This window comes from Aspergillus candidus (genome assembly GCF_002847045.1).
Source record: "Aspergillus candidus strain CBS 102.13 unplaced genomic scaffold BDW47scaffold_14, whole genome shotgun sequence".
NCBI lineage: Eukaryota > Fungi > Ascomycota > Eurotiomycetes > Eurotiales > Aspergillaceae > Aspergillus > Aspergillus candidus.
Genome location: NW_020194019.1, coordinates 142,723 through 166,199, shown reverse-complemented (window position 1 = coordinate 166,199; position 23,477 = coordinate 142,723). Strand labels below are relative to the sequence as shown.

The 23,477-nt window shown below is 51.6% G+C and overlaps 11 protein-coding genes across 11 annotated transcripts; 7 read left to right on the top strand and 4 right to left on the bottom strand.

The window, feature by feature from the left end:
* The first annotated feature begins 2,076 nt into the window (after positions 1 to 2,076).
* On the top strand, positions 2,077 to 3,373 carry BDW47DRAFT_103401 (uncharacterized protein). The gene is made up of 8 exons (XM_024812071.1): positions 2,077 to 2,242; positions 2,334 to 2,384; positions 2,477 to 2,508; positions 2,565 to 2,581; positions 2,650 to 2,661; positions 2,725 to 2,822; positions 2,896 to 2,912; positions 3,041 to 3,373. The coding sequence occupies exons 1-8, from the start codon at positions 2,206 to 2,208 to the stop codon at positions 3,113 to 3,115; spliced, it is 339 nt and encodes a 112-aa protein (XP_024673304.1). The 5' UTR covers positions 2,077 to 2,205; the 3' UTR covers positions 3,116 to 3,373.
* A 440-nt stretch (positions 3,374 to 3,813) lies between these two features.
* BDW47DRAFT_103398 (translation initiation factor eIF1) lies at positions 3,814 to 5,478 on the top strand. Its single transcript, XM_024812070.1, has 4 exons — positions 3,814 to 4,125; positions 4,384 to 4,458; positions 4,587 to 4,679; positions 4,735 to 5,478. Exons 1-4 carry the CDS (start codon positions 4,098 to 4,100, stop codon positions 4,881 to 4,883), a joined length of 345 nt encoding a protein of 114 aa, XP_024673303.1. The 5' UTR covers positions 3,814 to 4,097; the 3' UTR covers positions 4,884 to 5,478.
* A 335-nt stretch (positions 5,479 to 5,813) lies between these two features.
* On the bottom strand, positions 5,814 to 8,851 carry rgd1 (putative Rho GTPase activator (Rgd1)). Its single transcript, XM_024812069.1, has 9 exons — positions 8,554 to 8,851; positions 8,416 to 8,469; positions 7,731 to 8,337; positions 7,470 to 7,678; positions 6,901 to 7,417; positions 6,699 to 6,842; positions 6,549 to 6,643; positions 6,423 to 6,493; positions 5,814 to 6,358 (listed from the first exon to the last, which is right to left on the bottom strand). Exons 1-9 carry the CDS (start codon positions 8,731 to 8,733, stop codon positions 6,247 to 6,249), a joined length of 1,989 nt encoding a protein of 662 aa, XP_024673302.1. The 5' UTR covers positions 8,734 to 8,851; the 3' UTR covers positions 5,814 to 6,246.
* A 270-nt stretch (positions 8,852 to 9,121) lies between these two features.
* On the top strand, positions 9,122 to 11,881 carry BDW47DRAFT_14611 (transcription factor domain-containing protein). The gene is made up of 7 exons (XM_024818318.1): positions 9,122 to 9,488; positions 9,676 to 9,782; positions 9,844 to 10,152; positions 10,207 to 10,644; positions 10,711 to 10,976; positions 11,032 to 11,538; positions 11,608 to 11,881. The coding sequence occupies exons 1-7, from the start codon at positions 9,249 to 9,251 to the stop codon at positions 11,811 to 11,813; spliced, it is 2,073 nt and encodes a 690-aa protein (XP_024673301.1). The 5' UTR covers positions 9,122 to 9,248; the 3' UTR covers positions 11,814 to 11,881.
* A 221-nt stretch (positions 11,882 to 12,102) lies between these two features.
* BDW47DRAFT_103395 (putative quinol monooxygenase) lies at positions 12,103 to 12,894 on the top strand. The gene is made up of 3 exons (XM_024812068.1): positions 12,103 to 12,287; positions 12,370 to 12,482; positions 12,560 to 12,894. Exons 1-3 carry the CDS (start codon positions 12,222 to 12,224, stop codon positions 12,708 to 12,710), a joined length of 330 nt encoding a protein of 109 aa, XP_024673300.1. The 5' UTR covers positions 12,103 to 12,221; the 3' UTR covers positions 12,711 to 12,894.
* Positions 12,895 to 13,158: 264 nt separating this feature from the next.
* On the top strand, positions 13,159 to 15,052 carry racA (putative Rho GTPase Rac). Its single transcript, XM_024812067.1, has 6 exons — positions 13,159 to 13,784; positions 13,880 to 13,912; positions 13,970 to 14,028; positions 14,088 to 14,268; positions 14,330 to 14,562; positions 14,627 to 15,052. Exons 1-6 carry the CDS (start codon positions 13,752 to 13,754, stop codon positions 14,685 to 14,687), a joined length of 600 nt encoding a protein of 199 aa, XP_024673299.1. The 5' UTR covers positions 13,159 to 13,751; the 3' UTR covers positions 14,688 to 15,052.
* Positions 15,053 to 15,126: 74 nt separating this feature from the next.
* Positions 15,127 to 16,527, bottom strand: BDW47DRAFT_14584 (RNA-binding protein). Its single transcript, XM_024818317.1, has 3 exons — positions 15,852 to 16,527; positions 15,565 to 15,793; positions 15,127 to 15,489 (listed from the first exon to the last, which is right to left on the bottom strand). The coding sequence occupies exons 1-3, from the start codon at positions 16,396 to 16,398 to the stop codon at positions 15,300 to 15,302; spliced, it is 966 nt and encodes a 321-aa protein (XP_024673298.1). The 5' UTR covers positions 16,399 to 16,527; the 3' UTR covers positions 15,127 to 15,299.
* A 260-nt stretch (positions 16,528 to 16,787) lies between these two features.
* On the bottom strand, positions 16,788 to 18,135 carry BDW47DRAFT_103391 (uncharacterized protein). Its single transcript, XM_024812066.1, has 5 exons — positions 17,707 to 18,135; positions 17,448 to 17,628; positions 17,297 to 17,395; positions 17,189 to 17,241; positions 16,788 to 17,121 (listed from the first exon to the last, which is right to left on the bottom strand). The coding sequence occupies exons 1-5, from the start codon at positions 18,077 to 18,079 to the stop codon at positions 16,940 to 16,942; spliced, it is 888 nt and encodes a 295-aa protein (XP_024673297.1). The 5' UTR covers positions 18,080 to 18,135; the 3' UTR covers positions 16,788 to 16,939.
* Positions 18,136 to 18,308: 173 nt separating this feature from the next.
* Positions 18,309 to 20,272, top strand: BDW47DRAFT_14577 (uncharacterized protein). Its single transcript, XM_024818316.1, has 5 exons — positions 18,309 to 18,507; positions 18,557 to 18,803; positions 18,870 to 19,296; positions 19,362 to 19,904; positions 19,959 to 20,272. The coding sequence occupies exons 1-5, from the start codon at positions 18,418 to 18,420 to the stop codon at positions 20,056 to 20,058; spliced, it is 1,407 nt and encodes a 468-aa protein (XP_024673296.1). The 5' UTR covers positions 18,309 to 18,417; the 3' UTR covers positions 20,059 to 20,272.
* Positions 20,273 to 20,333: 61 nt separating this feature from the next.
* On the bottom strand, positions 20,334 to 21,329 carry BDW47DRAFT_116639 (cytochrome oxidase assembly protein SHY1; the record flags this gene model as incomplete). The annotated part of the gene is made up of 3 exons (XM_024814959.1): positions 20,334 to 20,443; positions 20,494 to 21,006; positions 21,083 to 21,329. 3 exons carry the CDS (start codon positions 21,327 to 21,329, stop codon positions 20,334 to 20,336), a joined length of 870 nt encoding a protein of 289 aa, XP_024673295.1.
* A 250-nt stretch (positions 21,330 to 21,579) lies between these two features.
* Positions 21,580 to 23,456, top strand: BDW47DRAFT_103388 (uncharacterized protein). The gene is made up of 5 exons (XM_024812065.1): positions 21,580 to 21,701; positions 21,767 to 21,819; positions 21,912 to 22,030; positions 22,096 to 23,260; positions 23,322 to 23,456. Exons 1-5 carry the CDS (start codon positions 21,623 to 21,625, stop codon positions 23,358 to 23,360), a joined length of 1,455 nt encoding a protein of 484 aa, XP_024673294.1. The 5' UTR covers positions 21,580 to 21,622; the 3' UTR covers positions 23,361 to 23,456.
* Positions 23,457 to 23,477: the final 21 nt, after the last annotated feature.

Genomic DNA, 23,477 nt, shown 5'->3' with positions numbered 1-23,477 from the left:
TAGAGGCGGAGAGACCGGTAGAGAGAGGTCCAGAGTTGAAAGAGGTCCAATTTTGTTAGAAAAGAGTCACCGAACTGGCAGATCAATGGACAGAACACGATAGGGATCCCAACCAAGAGAGAGGAGAAGAGAAAGAAGAGAAAAGACCAGTCCGAGGAAAAAGGATCCAGTCCAGATAAACTCTGGAGAGAGAGAGAGAGAGCTGTAAGTACTACGGAGTAAGTAGTGGACTTGAGTTCCCTCTTCGATCTCCAGATAACGTATTGTTACCGCAATTACGGTGGAGTCTCGGAGATGGCGGTACAGATTACCGGTCATGACACCCACCCCTTTCTCTTCTAAGCATATTGGTTAAGCCTCACTCCCTATACAATGAAACATCGGCCCGTTCTAATACACTCCAATACTAGACAGTACACGGTAACGATACCGGAAACATCTCACCACGTAACTATCAGACGGCTTCTTCATCCACTCCACTTTTGTCCACTTCATCATTCAAGATCAACTGTTTCTCTTACGAGTCATGTTTGCTTCATACATCCTTGATGAGTCGGGCAGAGATATGATTTGAATTGGTGATTTATCTATCACTAAATGATCCACCAAAAGTGGCCCAACGGAAGACTCCCCGTCTGTAGTCCGATTGATAGCGTCTTACCTAGGGTTGATGCCTGGGCCAGCATCGGGTTATCCGGCAAATCAATCCACAACAATCCATCTTGGCATCAGATGATGAGCATGCCAATCAGCTGCCAGAATGCTGATGAAATCCCCATGTATTATGGATGATACTGTATCGTTCAACAGAGTTTTCAATCAATAAGGGGTTTCTGTTTCTGTCCAGTCGGTGGCATGATATGCGTGGATCATCTCCGCAATACAACCACCAAACATGGATTGCCATTGCGCCATCATCTCCTCATTCTGACTTTCTTTTGTACCGAGTAGTGGTTTATTTCATTTGATTTGATTTAACGTCCGGATTCTAGGTCCGAGGGTCTTCTCCAACATGTACCATGGATGGAAGAAGATGGAAGAACATGCTATCGACCCATACTTCCCGTAACACATTGGCATTGAATCCTTCCCCATAAAACTTCCCCATAAAGGTCAAAAGAGAGAGAGGGAGAGAGAGACAGACAGAGTAAATAAGAAGAAAAAGGAAAGCTACGCACCAGCAGATCTGATACAACTGTCGTGCAACCCTATCAACGCAAACTCCGCCTGCCCTCGGGACACAAGCACATCAGATGCAAACCAAGACATCAAGACGACGCAGCTATCCGTTCGCTTGGTTGATCCTCCGTATCACCAGGGATGACCGCGGACGGGGCCGAATCACCGGAGATCCGTGTTTTCTGGGGTCTAGGGGGGCCAGGTTGTCGGTCCTATAATTAACACTATATGACTTACGCCACTAGTAGTCGTTCGATGTTGACCCGGATAGATGCGGTTATGAATAAGGGATTCGTCGTTTCTGATCGTCTACAGAGTACGGGATCAGGTCACCAATTTACCTCTGTCAATCATTCCACGTCTGACAAAAAGCAAGGTTGATCCATCCATTGAGAGTGGTACGGAGTAAGCGGAACGGTTTGCTGCGGTTGATCCTGACCGATAGATGGACGGACTGATAGGGGCAACTTACCCTCGGCCTACACCTACTATCGGCAGGTCACACTGACATGGTTCATACAAACGAATCCTCATGATAAGGGATCATGATAGCTAATCATATTCGATCATGATTGACGGAGGATTAGCCTCCGGTACTATCAGTGGGTTCCAGAGGATATAGAGTTACCCCAGAGTTACTCAACACACCGAGAATCCATGGATGGCTCTTGGACTCTTTGTCTTGCGCGTCGCAATCCGGCCGAAACCAGTTAGCCAATTCTTTTGACCTACCTTGAACCTCCCATGGATTCCGTGGAGCTCTATTCCAACCAACGTTGTTCGGGAGAATTGCATGAGAAAATAGTTAGAATTTCCGACCAATAGTTATAGTAGTATGACGGTCTCCGTAGTTCACTGAGATCATGACAGACTAGTAATCCACCGCCAACTGGCATCGCTTCCCCGGCGAGATTGCCGCAGCCAGTCTTGGCACCGACAACCTCGCCGGAGTGGCCAGTTCCATCTTCCCCCAATCCGACTGTGCCAATTCAAGCACATTCTGAATTTCACCCTCAACTCCCGACAATGGCTGCGAAAAAGGATATGCGGAGGCTGGATTTGGGTACGTCACTGGTGCCATCCCAGACTGGCTCTGGATGGTTGTTGTCTGTGGAAGCACTCGGTCGCTGATGCTCATCGCATTGGAATTCTAGCCATCCCCTACATCGATCCGCCGAAAACTAAAGATGAAACCGACATGACTGGTATCTCTCTCTCTATATCTCTTTACCCCGCAGTGTTTTATCTGCCGGGGGATACTTGGAGAAAGACGGGTGGTTAATACCATGGCATATAGGCACCATGTCCAGCACCTTGCCCATGGCCGCGGTAGGTTTGCCTGCGCCCTCACCATCTCCTTCCATGCCCGTTAATATTTTCGCTAGATGTTTACCCGGAACAGGTGAGGAGCGACTGCATATACAGAATACACACTGGAATCATTGGTATCTAACTGGGGTGCGCGTACAGGATGATTGGATGGTGAGTTGACCGGTGTTGATATGCTCGACGATTCCACCCCTCAACTAACACCATCACCCCCAGGGTCTCGTTCGTTTTCGCCCTCCAATCCTGGCTCGGAGAGACGCCCGATCAAAAGGAAACTGCGAGCACACCGGGCTACATGTCGGTCATGATGTCTTGTTCGTTACCCCCCTGCTGTCCTCGTCCGCAGTGCGTGGATCTTGCCTGCTAACCTCAAGGGACCGATTGAAGTGATGGCACTGGTTGTGGTATGTTGTGGCATTTCCCACCCCCCCCCCCAATTTTCTACTGCTCACCGTCTTTCACCCCCGTGATTTGGTGCTGTTTTGGTGCTGTTTTCCTATGAGGCGTGTTGGCTTACGGCTTCGTACTACAGACATACTTCCCCATCTTCATGCCTCCGACGCCCGCCGGTGGGGGTGCCGCTACCACCCCGACTCCTTCCCCCTAGATGCCGGAACACCCGATTCTATGATACCCATCGAAACAAACAGAAAAAAAAAAAACCTGCGGATGTGAAGGATGTTCACATCCGGGCTGCCGACAGCGCTTGCGACCGGTTTGCGGGGTGCGGTTGGGAAAGAGGACACGAGGTGGATTTTAAAAGCACGCCCCGGTTTCTTCAGGAGGCTCGATCTGACTCTTCAGACCGGCAATTCTCCATGGACTTCCCATGACATTGTACTAGTAATATAATAATTTCAACCTCTACAGCCCCATCCGTACGGAGTCGTCAGTCGTATCGTCATGCACCCAATGGTAAGATCACGTGCCCGTTCCCAATCGAGATCGCCACGCCATCCATGCTCCACAGGAGGGAGAAAAGGGTAATCGCTATCACCACGACCATGATAGGAGATAGATCCCTACCGATTCCTACCTGATCGAACTGTGCGACGTGCGCGTTGGGCGCAACCCAAAGACCGCGCCCGGTCTTTACTGGAAGGGGAAAGGGCAGAAACGCATGTCGAGATGCATGTCAGATGGGTCTCAAGGGGGTTTGCCACTCCTCTGTCAACCAGAGAACCAACCAGAATCATGCCAGAAGATATCAAAGTAGTGAACAGGTACTAAAGAGAAAAAAAAAGAGAAAAGAAAAAGTAAAGAAACCAGAGTGTAAAACAGAACCAATGTGGAGGATGTTATCATTGAAGGTAAAAAAGAAGCAAAATGGAAGATACGAGCCCGGCTGAGTCATGACCCGCCACACACCGCCTTCCCCCACAGCCCCTCAAAAGGCTCTTCTTATTCCCTTCTCCCACCTTCTCTCCCTGATCCTCATTCTCCATCCATCTCTCTACTCTTTACCACATTCACCCCTCACCCCCCACCAACTCCTACGATCGCTTCGTTTTTAAGAGATTTTAATTCTCTTCCATCGTTCCCTTCTACCTACAGCTTTTAAGAGCCGTTTATCGCAAAAGGCCGAGTTTATGTCCATCGAAAACCTCAAGTCCTTCGGTAAGTCCACAGTCGCCACCCTCCCTTCGTTGGCTGTTCTGCCCTTCACATCCACTCTCCATCGCACGTCTTGTCTAGCCTAGTCCGTCGGGGATGCCAGTTGGACTACATCTCCCTCTGGTCGGTCTGGATCGGCGTGCGGATGCTCGCGTGAGATCCGTGTGGCTCCTTTTCTCTCGCGGATCGACGGTGTCGGCGGGGTAGATTCCAATCAGTTTCTGGTATGCCTCAGGCTGCTAACACGTGCCCGTTCCACAGACCCCTTCGCCGAAGCTGACGAAGACACCGGCGAGACTAAACAGTCTCAAAATTACATCCATATACGGATTCAACGTATGTCTCTTCCTATATTTCATTTGTGATCTTTTTGTTCGGCTGTGCTTGTCTGCCGTCTTGGCACTGTGTCTCACGATGACGAACGAGGACGGATGACTGATGGATGACTGACTTCCCGCTTACAGAACGCAATGGTCGTAAGACCTTGACCACCGTCCAGGGTCTTCCCAAGAAGTTTGACCAGAAGAAGATTTTGAAGGTGATCAAGAAGAAATTCGGTATGTTGTCTCCCATTACCGACTGTCGCCGTCGAGCTTCACTAACGTAGCTCAGCTTGCAATGGCACCATCGTCAACGACACCGAGATGGGCGAGGTGATCCAGCTGCAGGGAGACCAGCGCAAGGATGTTCAGGAGTTTTTGACCGATAAGAAGGAAGGTCTTGAGCTTGATGCCAAGACCATCAAGGTCCATGGATTCTAAGCGTGTCACCACGCCGCGTTCCGGTTCCATCCCCCCAAGTCTACGGTTCCCCCGGAATGGTTGAATAGAGGGCATGGTGTGCCATCCATCCGCGGTTGTTCTCGCAATCTCAGCGTAGACGACCGTGGCACACCGTCCTTGTGTCTTCTACCTTTCTTTACCCATTCTGTGCTCGGTATACCGGACTTGGGCCTTCTGTCGAACGATGCACGAGTCTTTGATCTTTACTTGTTAGATCCCCTTCGATCGCCCATGGGTGATCGATGGGAGAGTGGGCCTTGTCCTGACTCGACTGCTATTCTCAACATGGGACTATGACGGAACGAGGCGTTGGTAGATACCCACGATCGGCATAGATGTGTTTCTTTTTGTTACGCTTTGTTTTCGGACCTGGTTTCTTCTTTTTTCGTCGTGTCTTCGGGTTGACTTATTGCTTTGCGGAAGCCGGAGGAACGTACCGGCGCGGTCAGAAGGCTGCTACTCGTCGATCTTTGATATTACCCTGTTCTTTGTTAAGTTCAGTGTATTTGTTCTGAGAGACTGGATCAGTACTGTCGCTTTCGAATGAAACATCTATGATTTACGTACTCGTTTACCGTTTACCCTCGTGGCATTGTTCGTGTAGTATCGTAGCTTGACTAGTAACCCTTTTTGAATCATTTCGACCCAGCGCCGCCATCTATCGTCACCCAGCCCAGTTCAAGTTGAACAAGCCTGCAATCTAACATTTCAAGTATAGTAACCTACAACCTACAATCTACAATTTACAATTTACAACATCAACAACAAATAAAACAAAGATAAGAAAATAAAGCAACAGCAAAGAAGATGATTAGTGAAAGAAACTCAACCCCATCAAATCATACATAAAAAGAAAGCACAGGGAAAACAGGATAAGATGTGTTCATAAGGAATTTCATTCAGCGGTATCTTGTCTCTCTCTCACTCATCTTGTCGCGTCACAGTAGGGGGAGGAGGGAGGGAGGGTGATGGATAGATAGGTGAATTCATCACATGGGAAACTGGCGTGATTTACAGTAAGGCCTGGTTGGTAGTGGAATTTCCATATTGATCCAGTTGTGTGGAGGGGTATGTATGTAGTAAGAAGTATAAGTATGTGGTAAGAAGTAGGTAGTAGGTATAGGTATAGGTATAGGTAGCAGGTATAAGTAGCAGGTGGTACATAAAGAATAGACAACCCAGAGAAAGAAAGCTGAGAAACGGGTAGATAGCCAAGTTGAAGAACACAAAGGGGAAATAAATAAAACAAGGGAAAGGGGGTTATAGCAAGCTGGGGGGATAAAAGACGCATATTCCAAGTTTACAAATAGGAGCTAGCATTCATTCATTACGAATCAATCAATCAGTCGTCGTCGAAGATCTGGAAGGTGTTGACGAGGACGGTTTCGATGACGCGCACTTGCCATCCTGCGTCGGCGATGTTGCCGTGGGAGCTGGCGCCCATGAGGGTTGGTCTGTTCATCACGTTAGATTTGTGACTCTTGATGGAATGTGGGATATGAGCGGGGAGGGGCTTACCCGAAGCAGATGGCAATGTTCCCCGCGTTCATGCGGTTCTGCGTGTAGTGCTCTTGGATCTTGTTGAGGTGCTATGAGGTGGTTAGCTTGATTTTTACGAGTGTGTAGAGGGGCTAGGGGGTGTACCAGGACGAGGGCCCTCAAGGTGGCATAATGAGCGTCTGGGAGGTTATTCACCAGCGCGTGGATGGTGTCGCGACGTTGGGTGTCATCGTCAAGGCCTTAAAGATTTTGTGTCAGCGTTGGCTTTCAGGAGGCTTGTGGTTGAATACGTACGAGCCGCGTTGACAAATTCGGTATATGACTGGGAAGTGAATAGCGGATCGGGCAAGTCCCTGAAGAACTGCTTGAGAAGGCCGGCCACGCTGTTCACGTCGTGGTGGAAGTTCTCGGGGTTCGTGAAATCCACTTGGGAGGAATCTGTCGCTTCCGGTCAGAGAGCCGATAACCAACGAGGAAGAGGGAAGAGTCAACTCACCATTGTCGAAGAGGGACTTCAGCTGCGCGATTTGGGTCGCACTGCCCGATAGTCGATAGATCCCTTCCATGTCGAGTCCAAACAGCTCGATAGCCTGGAAGCATTGGTACACGATCATGGGGACAGCGGTCCCGTCTCTCTCGTATAGCTCCTCCAACGAGACGCCAAACACGGGCTTCAGCGGCGGGAGGTGCTGCTGCTGCTGCACATTGTTTACAGGCGATGGTAGGCCACCGACCACGGTCAGCACCTTCTCTGGCGGCGGGGGTCCCTGGGCGTAGGTGGGCTGCTGGAAGGGAGCTGATCCGAACGAATCGGGGTTATGCGGGTACGGGAGCTGCGGGGTGTTCGAGGCCGGTGCCGGCGCCGGCGCCGGCGCTGGCGCTTGCGTAGGTGCTTGCGTAGAAGTGAGGTTCGGCTGCGAGAATGTCGAAGGGAGCATGGTCGATTGGCGCTTGTGCTGCGTGCTGGTCTGTGACGCTGGCGCAGGAGGGCCCGACGACGTCCCTGCAAGTGTCTGAGGACAGGGTTAGGCGGGGACTTTGACAGCTGGACAGGGGGAGACTCACCGGATGCCGTGTGTATTTGATCTGTTCCGACGTCACAGCGCCGGGATTATTTGCGTGGCTTAGGATATATTCGTGATAGTCTTTCTGGTTGTCGATTTGGAAGACCACCTCGTAAAGGCTCTTGGGCCCAATAGCGGCCGTTCCCACACCGTCCTTCAACGGGCTGATGGTCATACCTTGGCCCAGGAGCAATTTCTCGTTGAACGTGGCTATACATCCAGGTCAGTCCAGCGCCAAGATCTCGTCGAGAACCGTACATACCAAACTTCTGGAGCTGCAAGGCCAACCCCGAGTCACACTCGGATATTAATTGCTGAATGTTCTGCACGGCCTGGGGACGGTGGGTCGCAATCAACTCCTTCCGCGCCGTCTGGGCGGCCTGGACCTTGGCGGCGTAGTCCGAGTCGGCGTTCTGCACCTTGCGCAGCAGCTCCTCCTCATGCTGGGCCGCCGACTTGGGACCCTTGAGGCCAAACTTGCCCCCCTGCTTGTCGCCCGTCTTCACGCGGTCGTACTGCTCCGCCAGCGATTCATACTTGGACTTGGCCTTCTCCGCCGCCGTCTCGGCTTCCAGCACCCGTTTCTCTGCCGTCAGGCCCGTGGCCTTCCACTGTTTCCGGCCCTTCTCGATGTTCGCGGCCAGCTCATGCAAGTCGTCGGCCATCTGCTGCAACGACACGGAAAACTGGAGTCCATGGTCGGCCATGCGATCGTGGAAGCGGTTCAGGCCGTTGTAACTCTGGCTGTAGGTACCCTGGCGGTTTTCGGAGCGGAGGGAGGCATCTTGGAGCGAGCGAGACAGCTTTCTCAGGCCTTGGGCATGCTCTTCTTCCAAGCTGGAGCGCTTCTTCAGAAACGTGGAGAAGTCCTGTGATGATATCCCGTTAGTCACTACCGTACTACTCAAACGCAACAAGTGGAGAGGAGAGAAGAGAAGCAGACGAACCCTAGCAGATGCAAGGCTTTGTTTCAGTCGGTTCAGAAGAGTCGTGACACCAATCTATCCAATGCGATCGTCCTTTGTCAGCTGTACCCTATCGATAGGGGTATGACGTTTCCCCACTTGGGGGAGAGAGGAACGTACATCCGAGTAGATCACTTTATCCAAGCGAGCCTTCAGCTCATCCGAAATAGACAACGGATCCGATGGAGGTTCAGTCCCTCCTGCCGGGCCACCAGAGACAGCACTTAGTGGGGGCGCATCGGGTTCATGAGGGGAGGAGTTGGCCGGAGCGGCACTATCAGGCAAGGCAACATCGGCCATGGAGATTGATCAAACAAGGGACAACTAAGTGGAATAGTAATAGAGACGGAAACAATCGATAGGATGAGAGAGTGTCCGACAGACAATGAGCAATTCAAGGCTATCAGAATGGCTGCAGCCTATTATGGAGCCAGATGTATTCCGATCAGGGGAGATCCAACCACCGTATCTCCTCTGGGCCTGATAGGTGGGCGGTGAGCAGGCTGCCGTCATTCTGCCGCCCCAATCTATGCCATCCTTATGCACTGCTATACACTGTCCAGTCATCCACTATTCAGGCTGACTCAACACTGACTCAGCAGCACGTGTTTCCCCGAGTTTCGCGCATCCCACCCCAAAACATCGTGAAATCCACACGTTTTCCGCCGATTTCCGGCACATCTCACCCTGGAATTCGCTGGTCTTGCTGGTTCTTGCTCTGCGTCACGTCCCCAAGTCCCGCATGTGTTTCTAAACGGCCCCGCACGGTAGTTGGCGCCCATCTTGATCTGATTAAATAGGAGCCGAAAACACCGATGGATCTGGACTATCGGAGTCTTTTGGCACCAAATGGCCTGTCATCTCATGTCAATCTGATAACGCCCCCGGGTGCATCTAGCGACCCTCGGAACCACCCCAGTATGCCCGGACCATTGACGGCGTATGATCAGTCCTCTAGGAACTCCGAACCTTGCAAGATGGAGAAGGCCCCGCCTGTCGCGAGAAAGCGCCGGGGGGGGAGTCGGAAGGCTTGTAATGAATGTAAGCAGCAAAAGGTATGACACTCATGTATTGAGGTTTTTCTTTTTTCTTTTCTTTTTCTTTTTTTTCTTTGGTTCTTTGTTGTTTTGTCTTTCTTCCTTTCTTCTGTCCATATATCAATCGATCCCGTACTCTTGATACTACATATTTGGTTACATACATGGAATATCATGGGTTGTAGCTGGTGCTGAGATCGAATAGCTCAAATGTGACATTGTCTCTGCCCCTGCTACGGCATGCTCGCGTTGCCGGCGTCTGCAAATTGAATGCAAGGTCGAGCCGACATTTACGCGCATTTCCAAGCGCAGGTAAGCTCGGACAAAAGTACTTGAGACCCATCCCGTGCCATATTGACAAACGGTGTCTCAGACGCAATGCCGAGATGGAGCGAGAGATCGCTGACCTCCGGCGCCGGCTAGCCAGCGGAGAACATGCGCCGACGACAGAGGCCAACGCCAGCGATGACTTATCCCAGTGTTCGGAAGATGTGTTCTGTCGCCCCGATTCCGCCGGGGCCTCCGCTCGGCAACGACCCATGTCGGCGCCGTTGGGGCCTCAGCCGCTAGCTACCCCGATGACCATGCATCAGGACGGGCCCGTCTTGTCCCAGGAGGACAATTTATGGCGACTGGAGGATGTCTCCTTGTCCAAACCCCGCGTGGAACGCTTATTTGACCAGTAACGGACCCCGCGCTCCCCATGTCTTATCGAGTATGCTGACCTCGTCTGCAGGTTCTTTAAGTACTATCACCCCTTTCTGCCGCTATTGAACGCGCAAAAACCCCCGGACGAGTACCTTCGTCGGTGTCCGTTGCAGGCATGGACCATCATCTGCATTGCCAGCCGAAGGGCACCATCCGAGCCCGGCCTTCTTAGTGCACTCTCAGCACCCTTCAGCCGACTCCTCTGGTCGACCATCACCGCTGTCCCCCAAGACTATCGTGTGGTCAAGGCCCTTTGCCTTCTCTGCACGTGGCCTCTCCCCACGACGAGCCAGAGGACCGACGCGACCTTCATGCTCAGTGGACTGATGATGCAGATTGCCATGCAGCTGGGGCTGCATCGGCCGGTCCAGGCGGAGGAGTTCACTACTTTCCGCATGGAGGCTCAAGGGGAAGCCCTCAAGGACCGTCTGCAGACGTGGGTCATCTGCAATATAGTAGCACAAAAGTGGGCAACCATGGTCATCTCTAACTCACCCCTCGAACATTGTGCTGACTACTTGTTTCTTGATAGCGTCGCCACAGGCTACGGGCAACCACCGGGTACAATATACGACTGGGCTCTGGAGCCAGCGTCTCTGCGAGATGCCGACTACAGCCCTCCGGAAGATCTCCAGACGCGTCTTCGAATCGAAAAGTTCTGTGATCGGGTGACGAAGTCGCTGTACAGCAGCAAGCCCGAACCGGCGGAGTTCATCAGCGCGGAGAAGCTGCTGATCGTGCAGCTGCTGGAGAACGAGCTCCGGGATATGGAGGTGGAGCTTGGACGGAACATCTCGCGTACGTTTTATATAAGCCACCAACCAGCCTCCGTCTAATTCTCATGGGATACTAGATATCAACATGATCCATCTCCGAGCCGCCGAGCTGCACCTGCGATACTTTGTCTTCCTAGGCGCCAATGCACGCAGCGACGACCTCACAAAGCTGTTCATCGCCACGACGTCCTTCCTGGGACGGGTCCTCGACCTAGAAACCTTCCCCGGCGAACTCATCAGCCACGCAACGAACTACATTCTACAGATGATCGTGTCAGCGGCATTCGCACTGATGAAGCTCCTCAAGAGCGTCTTCAACCGCCACATCGACTTCGAGCACGGCAAGCTGCTCTTCAACGGGGCGATCTCAGCGATCCGACGGATCAGCGTGATGGACCACGACCGTCCGGTGCGGCTGGCGGACATCTTGGCGCAGATGTGGAATGCCGGGGGCGTGGAGGCGGCGCTGGAGGAGGACTCGCTGCAGCTGAAGGTGCGGTGCCGCATGAGCATGAGCCACGTGTATGACACGGTTTGGCGCTGGCGGCAGCGATTCCGGCCAATGAAGAGTATAGAAGATCCTGGTTTGTTCTCTTTTTTTCTTCTTCCTGGTAAAAAAGAGAAACAAGAATCTTATTTTCTAACTGGACCAGCCATAACCGCCCAAACCAACCTCGGAACCGGACCCGGCCACCTCAGTCGCGCAGACGAGTCGCTCGCAGACCCGAGTTTGATCTATCCGCCCAATTTCGACAACGGGGCGTTTATCAGCGAGGCGGGGTTTTCGGAGGTGTTTGATTCATTGAACTGGGTGTTTGAAGGGATCCCGGATTCTTTCGTTGCGCCTCCTGTGATGTGAGGAATGTGCCAGGACTCCCTCCCTTGGGTACGCTACAACCACCATGAAAAGGAGTTCAGGCGTGGATGATTTAATACGAGTGTGGATACCAATCTGTATAAAAAGCGTATATATATTTCTCTCTCTATATATATCTATTATATATTTTTGTCTTTAATATATACTCCGTATATAGTCTATACCAAGTAATGTTTGTTTGGTATTACTGCTCTCGGAGACCCAAGTATGAGTTTAGTAATCGCGTGAGCGGTTGCGTATACCCCCTTCTCCGGGGTGATCGTTTTCAAGAGTCCAACCAATATTTATTAACCATCCCATTTCTATTCTATTCATGACTTTGATTTTTCCTATTCTTCCAGTCCCAGTATCTTGAAGTGAGGACATAGCAACTTCCCTCGTCTTGAAGCAATGTTCGAAGAAGCGGGCGTTAATCTCGTGGCGGTGATGTATCCGAAAGCGGGCAAGCTGGAGGAGGTATGTCACCTATCTTCCTCTTCATCCATGTTTCTTGGGTGGACAAGAAGAAAGAGAGGATGAGGAAACTAATGATAGATAGTTATCAACCCACCTCTCCGACCTCTCCAAACAAGTGCAAGCCAACGAGCCTGACACGCTGCTGTACTACGCTTTTGCCAATAAGGACGGGAATGAGATTACTGTTGTTGAGAGGTATGCTACTCATTATATACTTGAGTATATATATATCTATATATATATATATATAAATATTAATAAAGATATGGTAGATACCGCGATCAAATGGCCCTCCAAACCCACTTGTTGAGCTCCTACTTCCAAGACTTTGGGAGTCGGGCATCGCCACTGATGGAGAAGCCGTATGAGGTCAAGGTTGGGAGTGGGTTTTTGCCTGGGTCGGTGGGGGTGTTGAGGGGCTGACATTATGCTTTCTACATATTTACCATATCTCTAACTTTATATATTCAAGTATATGCTAGAGATGGGGTATCTAGTACTGTAAAGGAGAGAATCTTCTATAACCCTGTCTGGAGTATACTGGTACAGACGCCACTGTGTGACGGAGGATGAACGATTGAGTTGGCGGGCCGGTGAAGAATGGATTGTAATACCTTAGAGATCCAAGAATGGATTGTAATACCTTAGAGATCCAAGAATGGAATAAATATAAGTGGGAATATAAGATTGAGTGGTTCAAGAAGATCAGAAACGTCGAGAGACAGTAGAAACCATAGTGGAGAAACACGGTGAGAGAGAAATCCGACAGTCTGAATTGGACCTCGGATGGTTGATCTGGATCTCTCCCTCAGGCCATCCAGAATTCTCGTGATCGATCAGTCTGTCTGTACCTTCAAGTGTTCCATCGTCCTTTCTATCGGCTCCTCCTCTCCTCTCCTCCTCTTCTCCCTCGCATGGACCATCCTACTCTCCTGTCAATCCACCCATTATCCACTTCTACCCATCCATTCAGTCGACCACTTTGGTTCCCTCCACTTTTCCCTTCTTTTCCCTGTCCTCCGTACTAAAATAGTCCCCCCATTTCCTCGTCTTTTGCCCCCTGACTGTCCTTTGGGATCGTCTCCTGTCATTGGCCGTTTTTATATTAATTTTCATTTTTTTCTACTTTGATTTATCGAATTTCTTTATATATTCCTATATTTGATCTTTGATCTTTGATATTTGATATTTTACGCCTCCTATTTTCCATCCTCGATTCCATCATTCCCATCATCCTTGGTTGAGCTCAAACTTAACCATCAGTTGCTTTGGTTTGTCCTTGCAGATAGATACCCGCTTTGGCCTGCTGCTACTTTCGGGTCTGGTTCTTGTCCTAGCTTTGCTTCTCTGGTTCCTCCCAAGCATTTCCCTCTCCTCATCCCCTCTCCATTGTTACTTTGTTCTTCTCTTGGTCGCTTCTGTTTTCCGCTCCTCTACTCTTCCCCCCCAAACCTTGATCCCATCATGGCCACGGGTCCGGCAACTCAATCTTTGAAGGTACGCCTCATTCTTCTTCCCTTCAGTCGACATTCTTATTCAACTCGTCATCAATCGACATTCTTATTTGAGACATTCCGCTAATCAATCCACAGTGTGTGGTGACCGGTGATGGTGCCGTTGGAAAAGTGTGTATCCCCCCCTCCTCCTCTCTTGTCGCGTCATCATCGCTAATCTCGACCTAGACATGTCTCCTGATCTCGTACACCACCAACGCCTTCCCCGGGGAATACATCCCAACTGTGTCCGTCATCCCTCTCCTCCCCCCCGACCAACCCTCCGTTCGCCTATTGACCCCCGCAGATTCGATAACTATACGGCCAGTGTTATGGTGGATGGGAAGCCCATCAGCTTAGGACTGTGGGATACTGCTGGACAGGAAGATTACGATCGCCTTCGCCCGCTCTCCTACCCCCAGACCGATGTCTTCCTCATCTGCTTCTCCATCGTCAGCCCTCCCTCCTTTGACAACGTCAAAGCCAAGGTGCGTCAACGCGAACCCCTCCCATCGCACCGATCTATCCACTGACTTCCTCCTGATGTAGTGGTTCCCCGAAATCGAACACCACGCGCCCGGAGTGCCCATCATCCTTGTCGGCACCAAGCTCGATCTGAGGGACGACCACGCCACCATCACAACCTTGCGCCAGAGAAAGATGGAGCCGGTATCCTACGAGCAAGCGCTCTCCGTGGCCAAGGAGATTCGCGCCCACAAGTATTTAGAATGTTCCGCCCTCACCCAGCGCAATCTGAAGAGCGTTTTTGACGAGGCGATTCGGTATGCGCGACGCTCTCCCCCCTCACCCTCACGCTAGCCCTTTCATTGACTGACGCTTCTCCAGGGCCGTGCTGAACCCTCGACCCGCCACCAAGCAAAGGGGCAAGAAGTGCCTCATCCTGTGATTTCCCTTTGCTCGTTTGATCTCTTAATAATCACCATTAATACACGGCGTCTAAGTTGGTGGGGGTTCGGTTATGTCCCCCTGATGATTGTTTGGTTCTGCCCTCTCCTCCTTCTCCTACTCCTCATATTTGATCCGCTTTTGATCACTTGGTCCGATTTGATCACTTGCTCCAACTTGACCACTTGGTCCGACTTGATCACTTGGTCCGCACTTGGTCCGCATCTTTAATCCGGTGCTGGTCCTTCCTCCGGGTCCAACTCTTTCTCCCTCTTGCTCCTCCTAATGCAGTATAAAGATGTAACATGTCAAACAATATCACGCAATGAATGTCCCTTGATGGGTTTGCCGGTCTCTCTTTCCAAGGAATGGATGTAGAGTTCAAAACCATACATATATATGTCTACCATAGTACAGTACGTGATCCAATGTTAATTGCCGTCTATCCTGTCCACAGCAAAACAAGAGAACAAAAAGGATATCTCGAAGGAAACACCAGTATGCAACTTTTCATAGTCCAGCGCATGAAAAACACATAGAAAGAAATACAATAGAAGAAATAACATAGAAGAAATAATAATATAGGGAATAAAATATCAAGAGGAAATAACATCTAAGCCAGCTGCCTTCTCCGACTAGGATGCACACCCGCAAAGACATCCGCTTCGTCCGTCTGCGCAGCCGGAGCCTTGTGGTTCTCCTGCTTGGTCTGCTTCACGGCGCGCTGGCGCTCTTCGAACAGTTTCTTGTTCTTGGCTTCGATCTTCGATTTGCGGTGGTCGGTGTTGCCTCCGCCGCCGGCACTATCGGTATTTACATTAGTATCGATATCATTACCAAAACCGGGGGGAATAAATTGGAAAGTGTAGGAAACTCACGTCAACTCGACATTGATCCGTCGCGGGGGATACTTCCCATCGTCAAACGACGAGTGGTGGTAGAGCTTGAGACAGGTCTTCATGCGATCGTAGTTGTCGAACTCGACGAAGCCGAAGCCGCGGCTGTGGGTGGGCTTGTCTTTTTGCGTGGCGACGCGCACGGAGGCCGGTGCGATCTTCTCGAAGTGTTTTGTGAGGGATTCGGTGTTGGCTGAGTAGGGGAGGTTTCCTATTTCTGTTAGTATATACATAATTATAGAGGGAGAGGGAGTAGTTGGGGAACATACCAACGAAGACGATAAAGCGGTTTCCTTTCTGGCTGGACGAGGCTTCGTCGGCCTCTGCTGCTGGCTCTTCGGTTTGCGCTCCGTTGGGCTGGGCGTCCTGGGATTTCTTCTCCTTCTTCTTGTCCTTCTTCTCCTTTTTGTCTTTCTTTTCCTTCTTGTCCTTCTTGTCGCTGCCATTGACGGCCGGCGCTTCCTCGGTGGGCTTCACGTCCACGTCCATGGCGTCCTCGGGCTGCTCGGCGCTGTCCTTGGATTTCTTCTCTTTCTTTTCTTTCTTGTCCTTCTTGTCCTTCTTCTCTTTCTTTTCTTCCTTCTTTTCCTTCTTCTCTTCCTTATCCTTCTTTTCTTTCTTCTCCTTCTTGTCCTTCTTGTCCTTCTTCTCCTTCTTCTCCTTCTTCTCTACAGCCTCCTCCTGAACAACCGGCTCCTCAACAACCTCCTTCACCTTCTCCTTCTTCTCCTTCTTCTCCTTCTTGTCCTTCTTAGCCTTCTTCAAGTCAGGCTCGCCCGCCTCGACCGCGAGCTTGCGCTTCTTGTCGCCGCCCATTTTGTATCGAGAATCCCGTGCGTAAAAAGAATCAAACAAAAATCACAAGAATTTTCTGAGCGATCAGAAAAAGTCACCCCGGAAAATAATAGAATTGGGGGGAAAATAAAAGTGCTGGCTGGATTGAAGATCGGGGAAAGCGGGAAAAATTGTAGGAAGAAAAATTACATTTTCTTTTTCTTTTTTGCCGGGCGGAGAGGGTGGGCGGTGTGTGTTATCTATATCAATATCAATCAGTGATGAGCTTGTCAGGTACAGTCAGGTACAGTGCTTATCCTGTACCTAGATCTTTGGTTTTTGTGTTCTATTGGGCTGTGCATCTGAGATTGAAGTATTTGTTTTCTGCATATGCAGGTAAGAGCCAGTATATTCTGTATGAAGTCTAGCAGGTTAGATTTCTCAAAGAGATAAAGACCGCGACAGCTGTCTCAAGACTTAGTAGTATACTAACTATACTACATAGAATGAATTATATACAAAAGACGTAACTCGCTCTAAGCGGACAAAATAGAACCAAACGCCATGCATCGCATTTCGTCGCTCAATACACCAAGATCTGGATGGGCTTCTTCTTCGCCCCATACCGCTCCCGCAGCTCCGGACGATTCAGCAGCTTCAGCAGCGGGAAATGCGTCTCCTTCATGTCGAAGATGCCGCGCTGTTTCTGGTCCACGTAGGATCCGTCGATGACGATGCGTTCGAGTTCCTCGAGGTTGAGGGAGCCTATCTTCGTTAGTTGACTAGTCCGTAGAATATGAGTTGAAGGTGAGCCAGGGGAGGAGGGAAATACCAGCGTCGATTAAATCGGAGATGCGCGCGGGCGTACCGGCACCAATAGCCGATCTGTGTGATACAGTTAGTCGCAGTCGTTATTGGTTGATTATGTGGTTGAACATACCGCGATCGTTGCAGGAACTGCTTAGCTTCTTCAAGTTTGATGTGTTTCGCAAACAGCTTCGCGACAATAGACTCTTTGTGCTGGAATGTGCGCAATGCCCTAAATCTACTGTTAGTATCTTAGACGCTTTGATGACTGCGTTGACACTCACCGGACAACGTCGGCAGACCGCAGCGCAGCGCCCGAGATAACCAGAGTATTCGGTGCGCCCTTCTTTTCGGAGGCCTGGGACAACTTGGCGCCCTTATTGGGGCTGAACGCCTTCAGAAATGCGGGGAGCTCCTCCAATTGTCTCGGTTTGTCGAAAGACGAGGTATCCAGGAATGCGGAGTCTATATCCATGATATCAGTATCAACGGTAACATTGTTTCAACCCGCAACCCCAAAGAAAAGAGGGAGAGAAGACTCACCAGGAACAGACATATCACTCAGCTCAACAGCAGTCAATTCCTTATTATGCCGCTTCGCCCGTTGCACAAAGTGGTCCGCGATAAGTCGGCCGTCCATCTTCCCAATAGCTTCGTCAATTCCACCCTTGGTCTCCGTCTGCTTGGTATCTTTAGGCTTCTCGTCCTTCTTCTCAGTATTATCGCCATCCGTCTTCTTCTTATCCTTCTTGTTCTTCCCCTTTCCGCTCTTCGCTTTCTTCGTGTTGGGCTCCGCGGCGTTGCCGCTGGGCGTCTCTGCCGGCTTCGAGGGCTCCTCCGCCTGTCTCTTGCGCTTCTTGTCCACCTTGGCGGACAGGGCCGAGGGGTTAGATTTGGGGGGCTTTTCGGCAGCCATTTTCAATATCTTTTCTTGGATTGTCGAAAATCCAGCAATTCTTGACTTGATAACGAATTGAAGGAGTGCGCAAAATGTCGCATTGATAATGCGGTTCGATCAACTTTTTTTTGCTGAGTCAACCGTGCTTATCGATAAGATACCGCCAAGACCCGTGATCCTCTTATTATGGTTTCGACGCGCTTTCCACTCAACCTCCGCCTTACATCCCCGACTTGATTCGGTTTGCGGTCAATCGCCCGCTTAATTCTTTACATACTAGTCATTGATTTCCAATTCTTCTGATTCGGATTATTTCCCCCCAATTGACTTGATACTGACCTGGCCGATTCCCTACCATGTCCGCAACCCCCGAACCGCGTGGCCGTCGGTCACGGGGGCCCGCGAACTCGGTGATCTCTACACCAGGAGACACCACCCTGACTGGAGTAAGTCCCTGAACTTAACTTACAGTAGTCAGTTTTTAATCTAAAACAGCTCCAGCGTCTTCCACGCTACCCATACACACCTAGTCGGCTCGCAATGTCAACGACGCCATCCGCAAACCGATCGGTTTCTCGATCGCGACTCACGCCACGTCAACGAGGAGTCGGCGCTCCATCTACGCCCCATGGACTCCGTGCTATGCAGCGGCGCGCTGCGAATACCCCCGGTCGTGACCGCAGACGAAGCGGGCCGGCCAAGCGAGAGACGACATTTGATATCTTGAGGAATCTCGGAAAAGGTAGGATTGTCCACGGATGTCGTCATGTGGTTGGGCCGAATGGTTTGTTAACATCCAATTGAATAGCCCTTGCCCCTGTGTCTCAACCTATCCGATCGTCGCCCCAAGTCGCCCCGGGGCCGGAGTCGGAGCCGGAACTGGACGAGATCGAGGAACTCGACAACGAACCTGAGATTGAGCGGCCTCGTTTGTCGTTGCCGCTAGCGGAAGAAGAGGACGAGGATGAGGGCGAGGGTAGTCCGGAGCCACGCCCGCCTCGTTTCTCGCTGGCTTTCGAGGAGGAAGATATCACCGTTGAATACCCCCGCCGAGCGCCAAGCGAACATGACAAGGCGCGATTGTCGATGGCGAGTTTCGGTGCCCCTCGGCTGAGCGAGTTTGGCGACGCGGCTAGATTCGATAGTGGCAGTGAGGATGAGGGCGACACGGGTATCATGCCTGATGATGACGGCCAGGATGAAACACTTATGAGCCAGGGTGCTTTCGATAGAGGGTGTGTGGATTTTCCCCCCTTACCCCTATAGCTTTTCGGTAGGATGTGCTAACTGCTCTCTATAGAGGCGAAACGGAGGATCTTGGACGGTTCAACTTTGACTTCAATTTCCCGTCCCCGCCCCCGCCGGGTGATGACCTAATCCAGGACGAGCCGATGAATGACGATGAGTTCGAGCTTCCGGCAGTCGACTTAGAACCAGGGCCCGCCCCTGCGTCGGACGACAGCGATGATGCGGGCGATGCTACGGGCGGATTTGGCTTGGGGCTTGATCTTGCCGCTCCCGTCTCGCCCAGTCAGAGTTCCGGGGTTCTCGGGGGAGGGCTGCGTGACGAGAGCACCCTCTTTCAAGGAACCAAACAGAAGAAGCTCTCGCGACATGGTATCCCTGTTCCCAACCTGCCGACAGGCGTGGTGAAGAAATTGGCGACGCGCTTTGCCCCGTCGAGGGCGGGATCCAAGGCGAAGATCAGCAAGGCTACGCTGGCGGCCATTGAGCAGGCTTCGGCCTGGTACTTCGAACAGGCCGGTGAAGACCTCGCGGCGTACGCAAAACACGCCGGTCGGAAAACCATCGACGAAAGTGACGTTACGACTCTGATGAGGAGGTGAGTCGATTGGATTCGGGTGATTTCTGCATTGACTATATACTAATTGGCTAGACAACGGCACACTAGCAATGCGACCACGGTCTTCTCTCTTGCGCAAAAGCATCTCCCCAAGGAACTTTTGCAGGACATGAGATTGGCTATGCCGCCGTGAACAATACTATACAGGTACAAGTACATCAAATAAAGAAAAAGGAATGGAGAACCAGAACAAGTTCGTCTTGAACTTCCCAAACGCCATCGACAATCGCCACGATTCACTCCGTGGACCGGAGAATATCTACCAATTCTTGTTTTGACGGACACGGCGCGTGGCCTCGTTGGGTCTCTTGCGGATGATCATACCCAGCATGATGGACGTTGCCAGAGACAGGCCAAACCTATCAAGGATTAGCCAAGGAACCCGCTATGCATGCTTTGGGACGGGACCTACCATGTGAAGATGTACTGGCTGTGATTGTTTCGAAGGTTGACTTCAGCTGCGCGACCAATGGGGATACCCTTGGCTGCTCGATCATACGCCTCCACCATGTCCGGAACTGTGGCATAGACTTAGCTTAGGAGACACCACCCATGGCAGATCACTTACCCATCGTCTGTTCGATCCAGATCGGCTGACTGCCCGTCAATTGAGCCATCTGCTCCACATCAGGAAAGTAGAACTTCCCATCCTCAGGCTTATTATCCGGCGTAAACATATTCTTCTTCCACGGCTCCCGTAGCAACCCTTCCACAGTCACCTCCCCCTGCGGCAGCCCTGCCGCTCGAGACTTCTGATCCTCCAGACTCCTCGAGATCCACCCCCGATTAACCAGCACGGTGCCGCGTCCCCCGTCCCGCTCCAACGGCGTCACCACCAAGAACCCGTCCTCGCCTTCCCGCATACGCGGCCCAACGAGCATCTCCTGATCGTGCCTCAGCCGACCCGTAGCGTAAACCCGCCGGTAATCGAACTCGTTCACTGCGTCGGGGTCGACGCGCGATGGCAGCGGCAGAGGCGGCTTCACGAGTCGGTCTTCGAATTTCGAAATCAATTTCGTCTTCCAGTCTAGTCGTTGGATTTGCCAGGCGCCTAGCCCGAAGGAGATGATTGGGATCAGTGCTGTAAATCGTAGTCAGTCAATGAGCACTGTGATCATCCACACTAGTCAGTCAGTCAGCCAGTCAATCAACCATACCTAGGATAATCAACCCCGGCCCATGCTTCCGGCCCGTCCGCACAATCCGCGCCGGGTTATCAACCACCGATAGCCACCGCGGATCGTCCGCCATGTTCTGGTAAGATCGGACCTGTTGTCGGCGACACCGGGCGCAGATCGAGTCGAATTTGAACGCCGCGCGAGGGCCGCGCATTGCCGCTGTTGTCGGCGGCTGCGCCCACGCGGTCGCGGCCGTGCGGTTCAAGGCCGACAAGACGGACCGCATGATGGAATCAGGAATTCGCGCTGACTCGCTTGTGTGGTAAATGTAGTTTTGGCTGTATAAGTTGGCGGTGGTGAGGGATGGTAGGTGGGAAGGGATATCCGACTGGAAAAGACGAAGAAAGGTGAAGAAGTTCGGAGGTGGTTGTCGGGTCCGCCGAGGGGCGGCGGCGGGCCCGATCGCCCCGACATCATCATGTTGCTCCGCTCTCCCTTCGACACTATCTTCGATTTGATTCACCTTCCTCCCTATTTGTAACTTGGTTGCGTTTACATTATCATTTGACTGTACGCGCGATGTTTTTCGCGGGGAATCTTCAAGAAGGCATCGCCCTTGCTGTTCAGCAGCAGAAAGCAGTTGTCTGCTTCGTGCGAGGTACTACCATACCTAACCTACCTACTGTACGATAACGATCACGAAGCTAATCCCAGCAACCACAGACGACGAAGAAACAAGTACACAATGGGAGGAGCAATATTTCAAGGATGACGAGGTACCTCCACACCAACTCTCCTTTCCAAACCCCCAACCCAAACCTGCACCTGAACATAAACGCCAACGTCGGTTTCTTCCCGAATAAATTAGTTTGCGCGTGTCCTCGCCGAGAGATCTGTCCTTTTGCGCCTCGCCAAGGATGCTCCAGAAACGGGCTTCTTGACGTCCTTTTGTCCCGTTACTAAGTATCCGACTGTTGTGGTGATCTTGTATGTGTTGATTGGTTTGGTTTGGTTCGTGCTTGTTGGGCTGCGTGTTGACTGGTGCCTTCTAGGAATGGCATGCTTCGCGAATATATCATCCCGGAGACGAACAAGGAGGATTTCCAGCGGCGGTTGAGGGATGTTCTTGAGGATAGGAAGGATGCGACTGCGACTGCATCTGCTACGGGGGTTGCTCAGGATCAGGCCCAGAGCCCGCAATCTCAGCCTCCGGTAGGCACTTCGACTGGGGCGGCCGCAGCGACGACTTCAGCTTCAGCTCCGGCCCCGGCTCCGGTTACTACAGACACATCTGCGCCTGCGCCCGTTCATGCGCCTGCTCCTGCACCTGGCGCAAATCCTGCTTCGAGCTCATCTCAGTCTGAAACGCACAATACAGAAACAAGGCACCAGTCGGGACCGTCGCAGAGCGAGAATATACGTTTGGGGGAGAGGAGCTTCAATGTCGCTAGGACTGACAATGCGCAAAAGTCGGCTTCAAAACCTGCGCAACGGAAGTCGGAACAGAAGCCGGAACAGAAGTCACAGGAGTCAGAGAAGAAGCCAGAGAAGTCACAGCAAAAGCCACAAAAACCGCAGAAGGAAAAGGAAGTGAAGCCGATTCCCAAGCCTTCAGGCCCCAGTACAACAGATCGTTCCGAGCAAAAGCCTAAGCCTCCTCGGGGTCCTCCTACAGAATATCGTCTCCAAGTGCGGTTGTTCGATGGTAGTTCCGTGCGGTCAAGCTTCTTGCCTTCACACACTATCCGCGCGAATGTCCGTCCGTGGCTTGATGGTCAAATGGCGGACGAGAAACGCCCGTATAACCTCAAGCACATCATGACGCCATTGCCCAACCGAACGTTGTCCATTGCCGATGAGGAGAAATCCCTTGATACGCTTGACCTCGGGCCCACGGCCAATTTGGTCATGATCCCCATCAGGACTTATACGGAAGCATATTCTTCGACCGCTAGTCTTCCTGTCCGAGCGGTGTCCACCGTATACGGACTTGTTTCGTCCACGGTGGGCGCAGCCACCGGTCTAGTCGGGTCGTTTCTAGGATACGGTCAAACTACACCAGCCCCGTCCCAGTCTAGTCCTGATCCTTCCACCTTATCGCAGACGGGATCCAATGCAGCAGGGCCACGGCCCACACCACCTACGGGCCCGAGAATTAGAACGCTACAAGACCAACGCAACGAAGAAGGAGACAAGCAGTTTTACAATGGGAATCAGGTACGTGCTTTACTCGAGCATTTCCACCGAGTCATACACTAACTTGTTGCCCCCGATGTAGCTCAATTTTGAGCCTCGGAAAGATGATGATGACAGGTAGTGCGCATGGTGGGCGATGGACTTGTACTTTAGCTAGCACAGGGCGTTGAGCGTTTCGATTCATCTTACTTTTTCTTCCACAGTTGCAGTGTCTCTGTATTGTTATGGATGGCTCGCA